General features: G+C 42.2%; 2 protein-coding genes across 3 annotated transcripts in view; one reads left to right on the forward strand and one right to left on the reverse strand.

Moving 5' to 3' along the window:
* Nucleotides 1-9,674, reverse strand: part of uimc1 (ubiquitin interaction motif containing 1) — a 43,893-nt gene extending 34,219 nt beyond the window's left edge. For both annotated transcript variants that reach the window (XM_079507126.1, XM_079507125.1), the window contains exons 1-6: nucleotides 9,556-9,674; nucleotides 6,576-6,698; nucleotides 6,118-6,196; nucleotides 4,330-4,451; nucleotides 2,119-2,455; nucleotides 643-824 (exon numbers count right to left, since the gene is read on the reverse strand). In XM_079507126.1, the coding sequence (XP_079363252.1) occupies nucleotides 643-824; nucleotides 2,119-2,455; nucleotides 4,330-4,451; nucleotides 6,118-6,196; nucleotides 6,576-6,671 (816 nt within the window). In that variant the 5' untranslated portion in view covers nucleotides 6,672-6,698; nucleotides 9,556-9,674. The remainder of the gene's footprint in view (nucleotides 1-642; nucleotides 825-2,118; nucleotides 2,456-4,329; nucleotides 4,452-6,117; nucleotides 6,197-6,575; nucleotides 6,699-9,555) is intronic.
* Nucleotides 9,675-10,126: 452 nt separating this feature from the next.
* The window catches only part of fam114a2 (family with sequence similarity 114 member A2), a 16,526-nt gene continuing 13,299 nt past the window's right edge, over nucleotides 10,127-13,353 (forward strand). Inside the window, exons 1-2 of the mRNA XM_079507127.1 lie at nucleotides 10,127-10,241; nucleotides 11,697-12,198. Of these exons, the coding sequence (XP_079363253.1) occupies nucleotides 11,716-12,198 (483 nt within the window). The 5' untranslated portion in view covers nucleotides 10,127-10,241; nucleotides 11,697-11,715. The remainder of the gene's footprint in view (nucleotides 10,242-11,696; nucleotides 12,199-13,353) is intronic.

Below are 13,353 nucleotides of genomic sequence, written 5' to 3' on the forward strand. Positions count from 1 at the left end.
AGGTTATTTTTTTCCCTTTTCTTATCAACTAGTCAACTAGTACCAGCGAGGTCGACTAGTGGATTTACTAGTCAACTAGTAAACTAGTCGACTAGTTGCTGCTTAATGCCCTAGCCGACACCCATCTGAAAACATTTCCAGGGGGGCGCACGCTTTTCCGACACACCAAAGGTCCGAAGCGCGGGGACATGCGATGCGATGCGATGCGAAAATGCGATGGTCCGACATGCGCTGCTCCCGTGCTTGCGGTTATGGTTAGGTTAGGGATTGAGGTTTTCGGATCAATAGTATGTCGGAACTAAAGCATGTACCCGTTCCAGGGACACCCCAGAAATAAAAGGATTTGACTTAAAAATGTTCGCTCTGAAAGAATATATATTCAAAGATATACTCGGTGCCGCGCTACGAGCTTGTAGATCTGCTATTTTTCCAACAGCTAAAGTATAACATAATGCTTAAAACACCAAACACAACAAATATATAGTCAAAGATTTGCACCACAATTCCACGATTTTTTCAAAAATAGCAGATCTACAAGCTCGTAGCGCGTCACTCGGTGCCGCGCTACGAGATTGTAGATCTGCTATTTTTCCAACAGCTAAAGTATAACGTAATGCTTAAAAATGAAAAGGTCCAACAGACCTGTGTGGAGAGGGGCTCAGAGGGCTGCGAGAAGGAGGAGGAGGGAAAAGGAGACTTCTGTGTGAAGATCTTCTGTGTCTGAGACAGGTCTGGCATCTCTGGCAGGGGGCTGGAGTCTTCATCGCTCCTCTTCCTCTTTGTCCTGTTGTTGTTGTTGGTGTCCCCCCCCGGTCCCTTCCGCTCTACGAGGAGGACAAAACAAACAAAGAAGCGTCGAGTCAAGTGAGACTCTGTGAATTCTGAGTGATCAAATTTGAGTTCTCTTCTCTTTCCCTGTATTTTGTTTGTTTGTATTTTCTTTTTTCCTCTGTCTGTTTTCCCGTTTGTTTACTCCCCCCCCCCCCCCCCCCCCCCATGTGTGTTAGATGTATTGTATATATTATTATTTCTGTAGGTGTAAATAGGATAGGCAAAATAAGCCACTGGCTTCGGCCTATACCTTTTTGGTCTAAATACGTTATATAAGTTATAATGTTATAATGATTAAATGTAATCAATGCATTCAATGTTCAATTCTATGACCAAAATAAACTAAACTGAACTGAACTGAACTCTCTCGCCAAAATTAAAACCTTTTAACCCATTCTGGACGGGAAGTTTGGGAACCTTTTTTGGTGTTTTAAACAGCATTATGTTATAGTTTAGCTATTGAAAAATAGCAGATCTACAAGCTACGAGCTTGTAGATCTGATAATTTTTGAAAAATCGTGAAAATGTGGCGCCAATCTTCGAATATATATTCTTTCCCTGGAACAACATATTTTCAGATGGGGGTCGGTGGTCAATTAATTCTGGGGCTCCTTGACATGAAATAGTTTGAGAACCACTGACGTAGAAACATAGGTTTTTCTGATTTAGAAGACATTTGTAGAATCGAACTTAGGTCTAAATGGAATGAAAATGCATTGTATTTGGCTCTGCTCCCAGGAGGGCCGGGACGCTCCAAAACAATCAGCGCGAGCATGACAACAGACTGTCAGATGACAAAACCCCAAGTAGAGCTGAAATAAACAGCTATCACATGGACAATGGACATGATAATAGACTTGTGAATCCATCATAGGGCAGAAGTGATTAGTGCCGGGATTTTCTTCAAAATAAAGGCGCTAGAGTGCCAGAAGATATGGGAGATTTTACTCTGAAAAGCCATAATGGCATAATGTTACATTTCTACCTCGCGATGGTCACGCTAAAGTCTCTCTAGATTAGAAGCATTAACCCATTTAGGCCTGACGTCGAAATAAAAAAACAAGTCTTCTGAAAGAATATATATTCAAAGATATGTGCCGCATTTTCACGATTTTTCAAAAATAGCAGACCTACATGCTCGTAGCGCCCCACCGATCTGCTATTTTTCAATAGCTAAAGTATAACAAAATGCTTAGTTAAAACACCAAAAGGGGTTCCCACCCAGAATAGGTCTTATTTAACTCGAGCTCACCAAATCAGAATTAGCCACTGGTTGTGGATGGTTACCTAGTAGTTCCGGGTGTGTGTATGCCCGCAAGCTTCTCTGTGAGGTCACCTCTAGCCTGGCAGAGGGTCCTCCAGGGCCGTCAGAGCAGCTTCTCTGTGAGGTCACCTCTAGCCTGGCAGAGGGTCCGGGGTCGTCAGAGCAGCTTCTCTGTGAGGTCCCCTCCAGCCTGGCAGAGGGCCCTCCGGGGCCGTCAGAGCAGCTTCTCTGTGAGGTCACCTCCAGCCTGGCAGAGGGTCCGGGGTCGTCCGAGCAGAACTCCAGCCTTCGTCTGCGTGGGACGCCGTCCAGCGGTGGCGAGGGGCTACGGGAGGGAGGGAGGTACTGTGTCTGGCTCATCTGGAGTGGGAACAGAGAGGGAATAGGGCTGTCGTGATTCATTGTCATACATACATGTGATTGCAATTAATGATTTGAACTAAAGTTGCACAGTCAACAACTTTCCCCCCCCCCCCTTCATTGTCAATGGCGTTTTAACCCATTTTGGGCGGGAACCCCTTTTGTTGTTTTAAACATGTTATAATTTATCTATTGAAAAATAGCAGATCTACAAACTCATAGCGCGCCACCGAGCGGCGCGCTACGAGCTTGTAGGTCTGCTATTTTTGAAAAATCATGAAAATGTGGCACAAATCTTTGAATATATATTCTTTCAGAGCGAACGTTATTAACTCAAATCTTTGCTTCTGGTGTCCCTGGAACAACATATTTTCAGATGGGGGGTCGGCGGCCAAATGCATCATTTTTGGGGTCCTTGACGTGAAATATTGAGCACCACTGATACAGAAAAATTAGGTATTTCAGAAAACTGTCAGGATTTAGAAGACATTTTTTAAATTTCAACGTCAGGCCTAAATGGGTTAAACAAACATTGAACTAAAAACAAACATTAAACCTGTATATAGGAGGGGCTCAAAAAGAAAGAAAAAGATACAGCTAAAATAGCCTATCTACAAGATACAGTTATGCATTGCCAATGCAGGTGAGGAATTTCAAACTGTTGTTGTAATGTAAAGTACTCTTCTGCCATCTAGTGGCTCTTCTTTTAACTGCACTGTGCTCTGAGGACACTGCAGACCAGAACTGCTAATGTATTGGAATTAAAAGCACATGGAAGGAACACGCTTCCTTCCCCCTCCATCAGGCTGAGCAAGGGGAGGCAGGGGAGACCAGGATTACTACATGTTTTTGGTGAGGGTGCCTACCTACCCTAGGGGACACGGGGAGAACATGCAAACCCCACACAGAAAGGTCAATTTGTCAACCCATTCGCCAACCCCACCTGGCACTGATGATGCGGAGGAGAAGAAACAGAGGATACTTCATCAAATGGAGACATTATCCTAAAAGATTTGAACGATTCCAGTTCTTTTTTAAACCCATTTAGGCCTGATGTCGAAATAAAAAAAACGTTCGCTCTGAAAGAATATATATTCAAAGATTTGTGCCGCATTTTTATGATTTTTCAAAAATAGCAGATCTACAAGCTCATAGCGCGCCACCGAGTGGCGCGCTGAGCTTGTAGATCTGCTATTTTTCAATAGCTAAAGTATAACATAATGCTTAGTTAAAACACCAAAAGGGGTTCCCGTACAGAATGGGTTAAACATTTTTAATAAGGGAATAAGAGAAGAAGAATTAAAAAGAAGCAAGGAGAAGAAAAAAAAAAAAAGAAGTGAGAGACAAGAGAGAGAGAGAGAGACGAGGGAAAGACAGGGTGAAAACAGCATGTTGACTCAGCCTCAGATGGCATATGCTCCTTGTGAATTGTGACAATGATCTGCACCCTCGGGTGACTTATACACTTATCTAATCCAATGAGATAGCTTGAAGTGAATCAAAGTGAGAGATGAGAGGCTGCCAATGTTTGTAAAAGTTTTCAACAGAGCCGCGGACAGCAAATTTAATCTTTTCTATTTTCAGAAATGACATTAGGTCCCGTAACCAGGATGTGTTTGAGGGAGGGAGATGGTTTTTCCATAGCAATAGAATACGGCGGCGAGCAATTAAAGAAGCAAAAATGAACCTATATTTTTTTGTCTATTGTTCAGTCTGGTTCCCTCTTCAGGGACAATAAAATGAACCCCAGATGTATGATGGTCCTTGAAATTAAAGTTGGAGAACCATCAGTATTATAATTGCATAGCAGACAATGAAGTCCACAACAGCTCTGCCAGTGTGATAATTTAACAAACGCTTCCCAACACACTCACACTCTCCTCGATGGCTCTCTGCAGGGCCTCGTCTTCCTCCTGCTGCCGTCGCTGAGCGGCATCGCTGGCTTCCTGTTCACTCAGACGCACCGCCAGGTCAAACATCTCCTCCTCCGTCAGCTCTGAAAACACAACAGATCCTCACAACTCCTACCACATGTCTACAATTTCATTCTGTGTGAGTCTGCACTGCCGTCAATTCTCACGAGACCCTAAAGCTGCCAGTGTTCAAGCTGTGTTCTGTCCACTGAATTAGATAGTAGGACCAAACAATCACAGACTTTCGGACTCTCCTACACTGTCTCCTTCTCAGCTTTCCTACCGTCTGTCTCTCATACACACTGTCTCTCTCAGATGTCCTATTGTCTGTCACTGCTACACTGTCTCCTTCTCAGCTTTCCTACTGTCTGTCTCTCATACACACTGTCTCTCTCAGATGTCCTATTGTCTGTCACTGCTACACTGTCTCCTTCTCAGCTTTCCTACTGTTTGTCTCTCATACACACTGTCTCTCTCAGATGTCCTATTGTCTGTCACTGCTACACTGTCTCCTTCTCAGCTTTCCTACCGTCTGTCTCTCATACACACTGTCTCTCTCAGATGTCCTATTGTCTGTCACTGCTACACTGTCTCCCTCTCAGCTTTCCTACCGTCTGTCTCTCATACACACTGTCTCTCTCAGATGTCCTATTGTCTGTCACTGCTACACTGTCTCCTTCTCAGCTTTCCTACTGTCTGTCTCTCATACACACTGTCTCTCTCAGATGTCCTATTGTCTGTCACTGCTACACTGTCTCCTTCTCAGCTTTCCTACCGTCTGTCTCTCATACACACTGTCTCTCTCAGATGTCCTATTGTCTGTCACTGCTACACTGTCTCCCTCTCAGCTTTCCTACTGTCTGTCTCTCATACGAATACCAACGAAGTCGCCCTTTTACCAACTCGCTCCGGGCGTACAGCTGGCAGGACTGCTCAGCCTTGTATTCCTAAAGTAACCCAAGTAAATGATGCTTAAAGGACCACTTCACCACTTTTCAACCTAATAATCATGAAAAAAATGGCGCAATCTTTTTCTACTCGGTCTGTGTCTCATAGGAGGGCTGTGGGCAGTTCAGAAACCGTCTTCCAGTTACATCGATGGGGAATACAAGCTAATAGAAACTGCAGGCTTTCTAGTCCTGAAAAGGTGCAATGTGAAAATGGAAGCCATCGTTCTCACGATAATGAAAATCTAAACATTTTTGTAAAAATATCTTGTTTAAAAAAGAATCTGCCTAATGATGATGTCACTGGAAGACGGTTTCTAAACTGCCCACAGCCCTCCTATGAGACACAGACTGAGTAGAAAAAAATCGTGCCATTTTATCATGATTATTAGTGAGGACCTATTATATGAAGATAGGTTGAAAAGTGGTGAAGTCGTCCTTTAAACGGTTAAATCTAACATTTTAATCTTAACCCCAGTAAAACTATGCCTAAACGTAAACGTATTTCTTTCTAACCTTATTCTCAGTAAAACAAAATAAAGAATACAAGGAACGAAGAAAACGAGGGCGAGATGGATTATGGGCGAATCTCATACAGTCTCTCTCAGCTTTTCTACTGTCTGTCACTGCTACACTGTCTCCCTTTTACTGCCCTACTTTCCTACTGTTTGTCTCTCCAACACCATCTCCCTTTCAGCATGTCTACTGTTTGTAGATACTGATATACTATTATATATATACAGTATACACACGCATATATGTTGACATAATGTTGAGTGTCCTTGTGAGTCCTGTTATGTACCTTTTGGTGCCACTTTACTCTTCGCCTTCCTCTTTCGTTTCGACTGTGATGTTGCTGGACTCAAACTCAAAAACTCAACCTGCAGGAACACAGAACAGAGAGGATGACAGGTTTTGAACAGGAACACAGAACAGAGAGGATGACAGGTTTTGAACAGGAACACAGAACAGAGAGGATGACAGGTTTTAAACTCAACCTGCAGGAACACAGAACAGAGAGTTCGTTTTTTTTGCCTAGATTTCATGCTTACACTGTTTATTCTTATCTCACACTTTTAAGTCGCTCTGTCTGGAAAGAGTGGCTGCTAAATGCCTAAAATGTATGGTGATTTATCAATAAAAGACTACACACACACACAGCAAAAGAATAGGCTATTTTCGGTGCAAGATATGATTCCATTGAAGAACTTTAAGGAATCCAAATGACTGCAATCTTTAATCATTGTGTTCACTGTTTACCTCACTGTCATCGCTGACTTCCTCCTCTCTCTCCCCTGCCGTTGGTTGTTTAGTACCACCAGCGGCATCCTTGTTTGCGCGTTTCCGCAGTGGCATTTTGACCTGCGTCCTGAGTTCTCACACCTAATGCAAAGAAAGAAAACATTGCTCTGCTGGTCATGAATGAAGTCCAGGATAGACACTACATTATAAATGGCCCGCTGGCCTGGACCAGCAGAACGCACAGTCCACTTGCCCACTTGGGCCAGTAAGATGAATGCCTTAAAACAACATTTAAAAGACCATCCAAAACTCCTGATTGCATCATCACAATATGAGCAAACACATTCAATGTCAAACATTAACAGCATATCGTCTTAGAAACAACACTCTTTTTCATGTTCAACGGATAAAGTGAGAACATGCTATAACAATGTATAACAAATTTGGAAAGGAGTTTTTAAAAGTTCTTTACATTCGTCCTCAGTCGTCTGCACTAGCACTCCAGCTGTCCATTCTGGACAGGAACCCGTTTTGGTGTTTTAACTAAGCATTATTTAGCTATTGAAAAATAGCAGATCTACAAGCTCATAGCGCGCCACCGAGTGGTGCGCTACGAGCTTTAAGGTCTGCTATTTTTGAAAAATCGTGAAAATGTGGCAAATTCTTTCAGAAGACTTTTTATTTATTTCGACGTCAGGCCTAAATAGGTTATTTGAACAGCTTGGGTTTCCTTTCTTATTTACCGTACGTATCTAATTGTCTCACCATATAATTGTACATACATATTATTAGTCATGTATTATTTGTATAGTAATAGTCATCTGTGCCACTGTAATGAAAAATGTTAATGTATTAACAATTGGAAGCCGTTTAACGTATTACCATTACCATTATTATTACCATCAATGTTGGGTGAGATTACTTTTATTATTCAAAATGTCAAAGTAAAATGATTATATTTAAAGATATTAAGTGGGTTCTTTATTTTATTAACCACTGATTAGTTTGGATATTTGTAAATTTGAAGAAGAAAAAAGAGAAGCTCAAAATAGATGTTATTTTTTGGGGGGGGGTGTGGGGGTTGAAAACAAAATGTAGTTTTTTTCAAAATGTTTTAAAAGATTATTAAAATGTTGTATGTTGTATTATGAAAAATATCTTGGAAACTTCAACCCATAATGACATGCAGAGAAGGGAGAGAGGGATGCCAGAGTGGTAAAGAGTTTAAACAAAGTTTAAATACTAGCCTTTCTTTCTTAAATAATCAATAACCATCATTAATTATTCAAAATGTCTAAAACTGTCATGCTGTGCTGTAGACCTAGAATGCCTGTGATCATTTAATTAACTTCGTAAATTTTCATGTATCATAGGCATAGAACGGTCGCTACTGTCCCTGGTTGAATTCAATTGTGTGCGGCCTGAATGTGATAAATGCTCCGTTTGTACTCACCCATTAAATAATTCCAAAAACGTGGAGGGAAATATGGTCCTCTAGTTTTATATCCATGTGAAAGTTCTGGCACAAAACGTGTATTTAGTAAATTATCTCCACTTTTTCAAGAGATGCACACGGACGTCTTTCTCTCCGGGCGAGGGGGGGACTGGAATGATCGATGAACTGATTTTAGACATCATCACCAATTGACAAGGGAAACACAAAAGTTTGGGTCACACAATTGGCAGGTGCCTTGCGATAGGTGCTGGGTAATTAATCACACCACCTGCCAATTGTTTTACTAAGTACACGTTTTGTGCCAGAACTTTCACATGGATATAAAACTAGAGGACCATATTTCCCTCCACGTTTTTGGAATTATTTAATGGGTGAGTACAAACGGAGCATTTATCACATTCAGGCCGCACACAATTGAATTCAACCAGGGACAGTAGCGACCGTTCTATGCCTATGATACATGAAAATTTACGAAGTTAATTAAATGATCACAGGCATTCTAGGTCTAGCTGTGCTGTAGCTGGTTAATAATAATAATAATAATAATAATAATAATAATATTAATATTACATACGATTTATATAGCGCTTTTCTGGGTACCCAAAGTCGCTTTACAGAGATTTTAGTACAGACATTTTTATTAGAAAAACTAGTTTAAAAGGTTAAAAACTAGAAATCAAAATAAAAAAAGGACAAACAAGAAGGTGTGTGTGGGGGGGGGGGGGTTATGTAGTTAGTAATAAATCAGTGACGTTATAGTTACACAAAGTGATATCAATTTGGTAGAGCAGTGGTGATGAATTGAACAAGGTGGACCCTCTTGTAAACAAGTGTAGTGCATGTTGGTCGTCCACTCACAGTTAACAGTTTTGTATTGAGTTGTGCTTGAAATGTACTGTAATTCTGCAAACTGTTAATAAATACTTCAATCAATCAATCATGGTTCTTAAAACTTTGGCATCAAGGACACCCACAATTTATGTTCAATTTGAAATGGACCCCATACAAGATTTGTGTTGTTAAAATGTTCCAAAAAATATTCCACATTTTAAACATTTTTCTTTAATGGGTTTGATTGATTGGAGTATTTATTAACAGTTTGCAGAATTACAGTACATTTCAAGCACAACTCAATACAAAAAAGAATGTTAACTGTGAGTGGACGACCCAATAAAGCACTACACTTGTTTACAAGAGGGTCCACCTTGTTCAATTCATCATAACCCCCCAGGAACCCCATCCACTCCCAAGAACCCCGCTGTGAGAACCGGCGACGTAGAGTAATTGTTTTGTTTGTACACTTCTTAGGTTTGTTTCAAAAGTGACATTCAGTTTGATAACACACACACATAGCATCTTTACCAATATTCAACTTTGCTTTGATTCACTGTGCCCAAAACTACCTCCTGTAATGTGGTATAAAAACGTCGTGTTTTATCGGGACAGATACACTTCTTAGGTGTGTCTGAAACAGAGATGTGAGTGAACTTTGTCCCCCTGAATGATATTATTATGTGTTAAGTTGTGTTCAGCAGTACTCACTAACACAGTAGCAGCACACTTTTCTTCACTTTCGGGCGGCCATGTTTGTTTTTCTTCTTCTGTCCTGTCACGTGACCAAGCAGAACCGCGCCAGTGCAGTTTTCGAACCCCAGGACTACAAATCCCATACGCCCCCTGCAGACAGACGCCGGACGTGGCGTCTCGCGCGTTCTTCTGATTGGTTGGCTGTTGGAAGTTATGTTTCCATTATTATTATTTTTCATTGTTTATCATTTTCTATATAGTTTGTGTTCAATGTGAAAAGTGATATAGGAGTGAAGTTCAAAAAGAAAATGCATTATATTTAGGTTGTATTTATTTGAGGAACGTCGATTTGGTTTAAAAATAAAAAAAATAAAAAATAAAAGATAATCTTTCCAGCTATTCTTTTAAGAAAACACATTAAAACACAGGTATTTGTTTTACAGAAATATACATTTTCGCAGCTAGTTTGATGCGTACGTGTTCTCAAATACCGGTAGTTCATTTCTTTCTTTTTTTTTTATCCAAAAAGCTGTGTTTTATTGTGAAAAGCCTGGCCGGATGTCGTGTTCGTCACCACGGTGTGTGACGTCACTTCACTCTGGATAATCACAACAACAAATGTGACGTGGCGTGGCTAATCCATCCTGGCGAAGACAAAAGGACACACACATAATATAAACAACACTTACATCATTTAAAAGGTTTGTAAAAAATAATGGCGATCGATTGCATTTGTATATATATATAAATAAATCTGATGGAAATGTAGGGAACAGACAGACAGCTAAAGTGACATAACGTATGTGTGTCTGAATGGGTGGCAGACTGTCTGACAATGACAGCGTTTTAACTTTTTACAACATGGTAAAAGGTATTTTATTTTATACTACAAGAGGTAAGCTATTACTGCTGTTGTACTTTGAAACTATACCAAGGTTTACTTTAAAAGCACTCTTATCTGACCTTATCTTATAATTAGCCTGATATATAAGACTGAAGAAGCAGTCAAGAACTCAAGTAGAGGAGCGTGGGCTTGGTCTATGACTATGTGTGGTATGGAACTACTTTTATACTATAGTTGCTGACTGTAACTTTCGAATACTAATATGCTATTTATCTATCTATTCGTTGCTGCCATTGATTACACAGCGGTATCTCCTCTTCTCTGCAGGCTATAACTGCCATGTTTTCTTTCTTTCTGCTGTACTGCCTTCGGCAACTGATGTTCCCAGTAGTCTGTCTGTCTGTCTGACACTCTGTCACTCTGTCACTCTGTCTGTCTGTCTGTCTGTCTGTCTGTCTGTCTGTCTGTCTGTCTGTCACTCTGTCTGTCTGTCTGTCACTCTGTCTGTCTGTCTGTATGTCACTCTGTCTGTCTGTCTGTCTGACACTGTCACTCTGTCTGTCTGTCTGTCTGTCTGTCTGTCTGTCACTCTGTCACTCTGTCTGTCTATCTGTCACTCTGTCTGTCTGTCTGTCACTCTGTCTGTCTGTCTGTCTGTCTGTCACTCTGTCCGTCTGTCTGTCACTCTGTCCGTCTGTCTGTCTGTCTGTCTGTCTGTCTGTCTGTCTGTCTGTCTGTCTGTCTGTCTGTCTGTCTGAGTGTCTGTCTGTCACTCTGTCTGTCTGACACTCTGTCTGTCTCTGTCTGTCTGTCTGTCTGTCTGTCTGTCTGTCTGTCTGTCTGACAATACTCCTTTAGCCACGCAGTGTCACACAGTTAAAATGATAAATATAAATACATAATATTGAACCTTTATTGATCCTCTCGGGGAGATTCAGCTTTCACTCTGTCTTTGCACACACACACACACACACACACACACACACACACACACACACACACACACACACACACACACACACACACACACACACACACACACACACACACACACACACACACACACACACACAGAGAGAGATATCTTGCTACCAATCATTTACTTCAGTGGTTCAAACATTTTCATGTTAAGGGCACCCAAATTAATATGTAATTTTGCAATATTACAGCTTCTAGATTGGCTATTTTTCGAATAACCAAAACATTTAATATGGCTTAATTAAGCGTTAAAACTCTTCCACATTTTGCTGGAGAGTGGAGACCCTGTGAAGCCCATTCTCGGAACCTTATTTAATCATCCGTTTGTTGCCAGGTATGTGCTGCTGATACAGATGTCAGACACTGAAGCGTCCGGGGGCTGGGGCTCAGAGGTGGAAGAGTTGCCAGACAGCCTCCTCTCTCCGCCGACCCCACCCGATGAGAGCCCCTCTCCGCCGGCCCCACTCGATGAGAGCCCCCCTCCGCCGACCCCACCCAATGACAGCCCCCCTCCGCTGACCCCACCTGATCAGATCCCCCCTCCGCCGGCCCCACCCAATGACAGCCCCTCTCCACCGCCCCTGCCCGATGACAGCCCCTCTCCACCGCCCCTGCCCGACGAGAGCCCCTCTCCACCGCCCCTGCCCGATGACAGCCCCTCTCCACCGCCCCTGCCCGATGACAGCCCCTCTCCACCGCCGAGCCCACCTGATGGCGTCTCCACAGATGTTGCCCCCACCAGGAAAGCCAGAAGGAGAGCAGAGAACAAACCCGGTCCAGCAGCGGTCCAGGAGACACCGCCAGAGGCTCCAAAACAAGAGGAGAAATCAGCCATGGTAAGAATTATGATAATGTTTTCTCTGACACTGTATATGGTGTAGTGTACACACACTTTTCATTTTGCTAAAGGGGAGTTTTTCCATTGCCACTGTCGTAAAAAGATGCTTGCTCACGGTGGGGACGGGTCTCTGCCCTAAAAGATGCTTGCTCACGGTGGGGACGGGTCTCTGCCCTAAAAATGTAAAGCGTCTTGAAGTTGAGGCAACTTGTGATTTGACATTTTAATAATACAATTGAATTGAAAGTTACTTGCAGTGTAACACACCGTTGTACGACGAAATAGGGCATTCATTTACGAAATAGCTTAAAAATGGGAAATGTGGAGAAAGGTTTCTGCCTGACAGCAACATTATGCTAAACACCGACCGGCTCATGACATTTGGACGGTTTGTATATCCAGAGGAGATATTAGCTGTCAGTATAATGCAGTGTAAGAGCCGTCTATAAATAAGATGTTTCTAATTATGCCAACTCAGCGCAACTCAACCCCACTCTGCTTGCTTTTGGTACCAGGTGCTGTACTCTGTGTTCCACTGCTGATGCAGTACACTCTGCCAAGGAGAGCACTGAAGAACAATTACGAGTTGTCTGGAAACAATCTCTGTTTCAGCCGTACGGTCCCAACAAAGACAGATTCTGATAACATTTAGTTGAGAAACCAGGCCATGCAGTTGCTCAATATTGATTGATTTCACATGTACGATGGCTGGTTTAAACTAAGGTTTGAGTGTGTGTGTGAACTGGAGATTCCATGCAGTATAGGGAAAGCTGTCATGGCGCAAGTAATCTCTCTCAAATGCAGATTCTGCTAACGGCAGAATCAATGAAGCACCACTCCACTGCCATAAACATGCAATGTTGTTGTTAGTAGGAATAGACACAGAAGCACATGGGAGGACGTGGACTAAGAAAGGGAAGGAGGAAAAAACCGAATTCCCGTTTCTAGAACTAAGTGGGCTCCCAGATTGCGACGAAAGTGGTGAGACTTGAGGCCAGTCTCCTCTCCGTGGACATGGTGGTGGAAGCTACTGGACATGATGGTGGAGGAAGCTATTGGACATGGTGGTGGTGGAAGCTACTGGACATGGTGGTGGAAGCTACTGAAGACATTCTCTCTTCATTCTGTCTGTGTTTTTTCTCTCCTCTCCGTC

The sequence above is a fragment of the Electrona antarctica genome (assembly GCF_951216825.1).
Source record: "Electrona antarctica genome assembly, chromosome: 8".
NCBI classification, from domain to species: domain Eukaryota; kingdom Metazoa; phylum Chordata; class Actinopteri; order Myctophiformes; family Myctophidae; genus Electrona; species Electrona antarctica.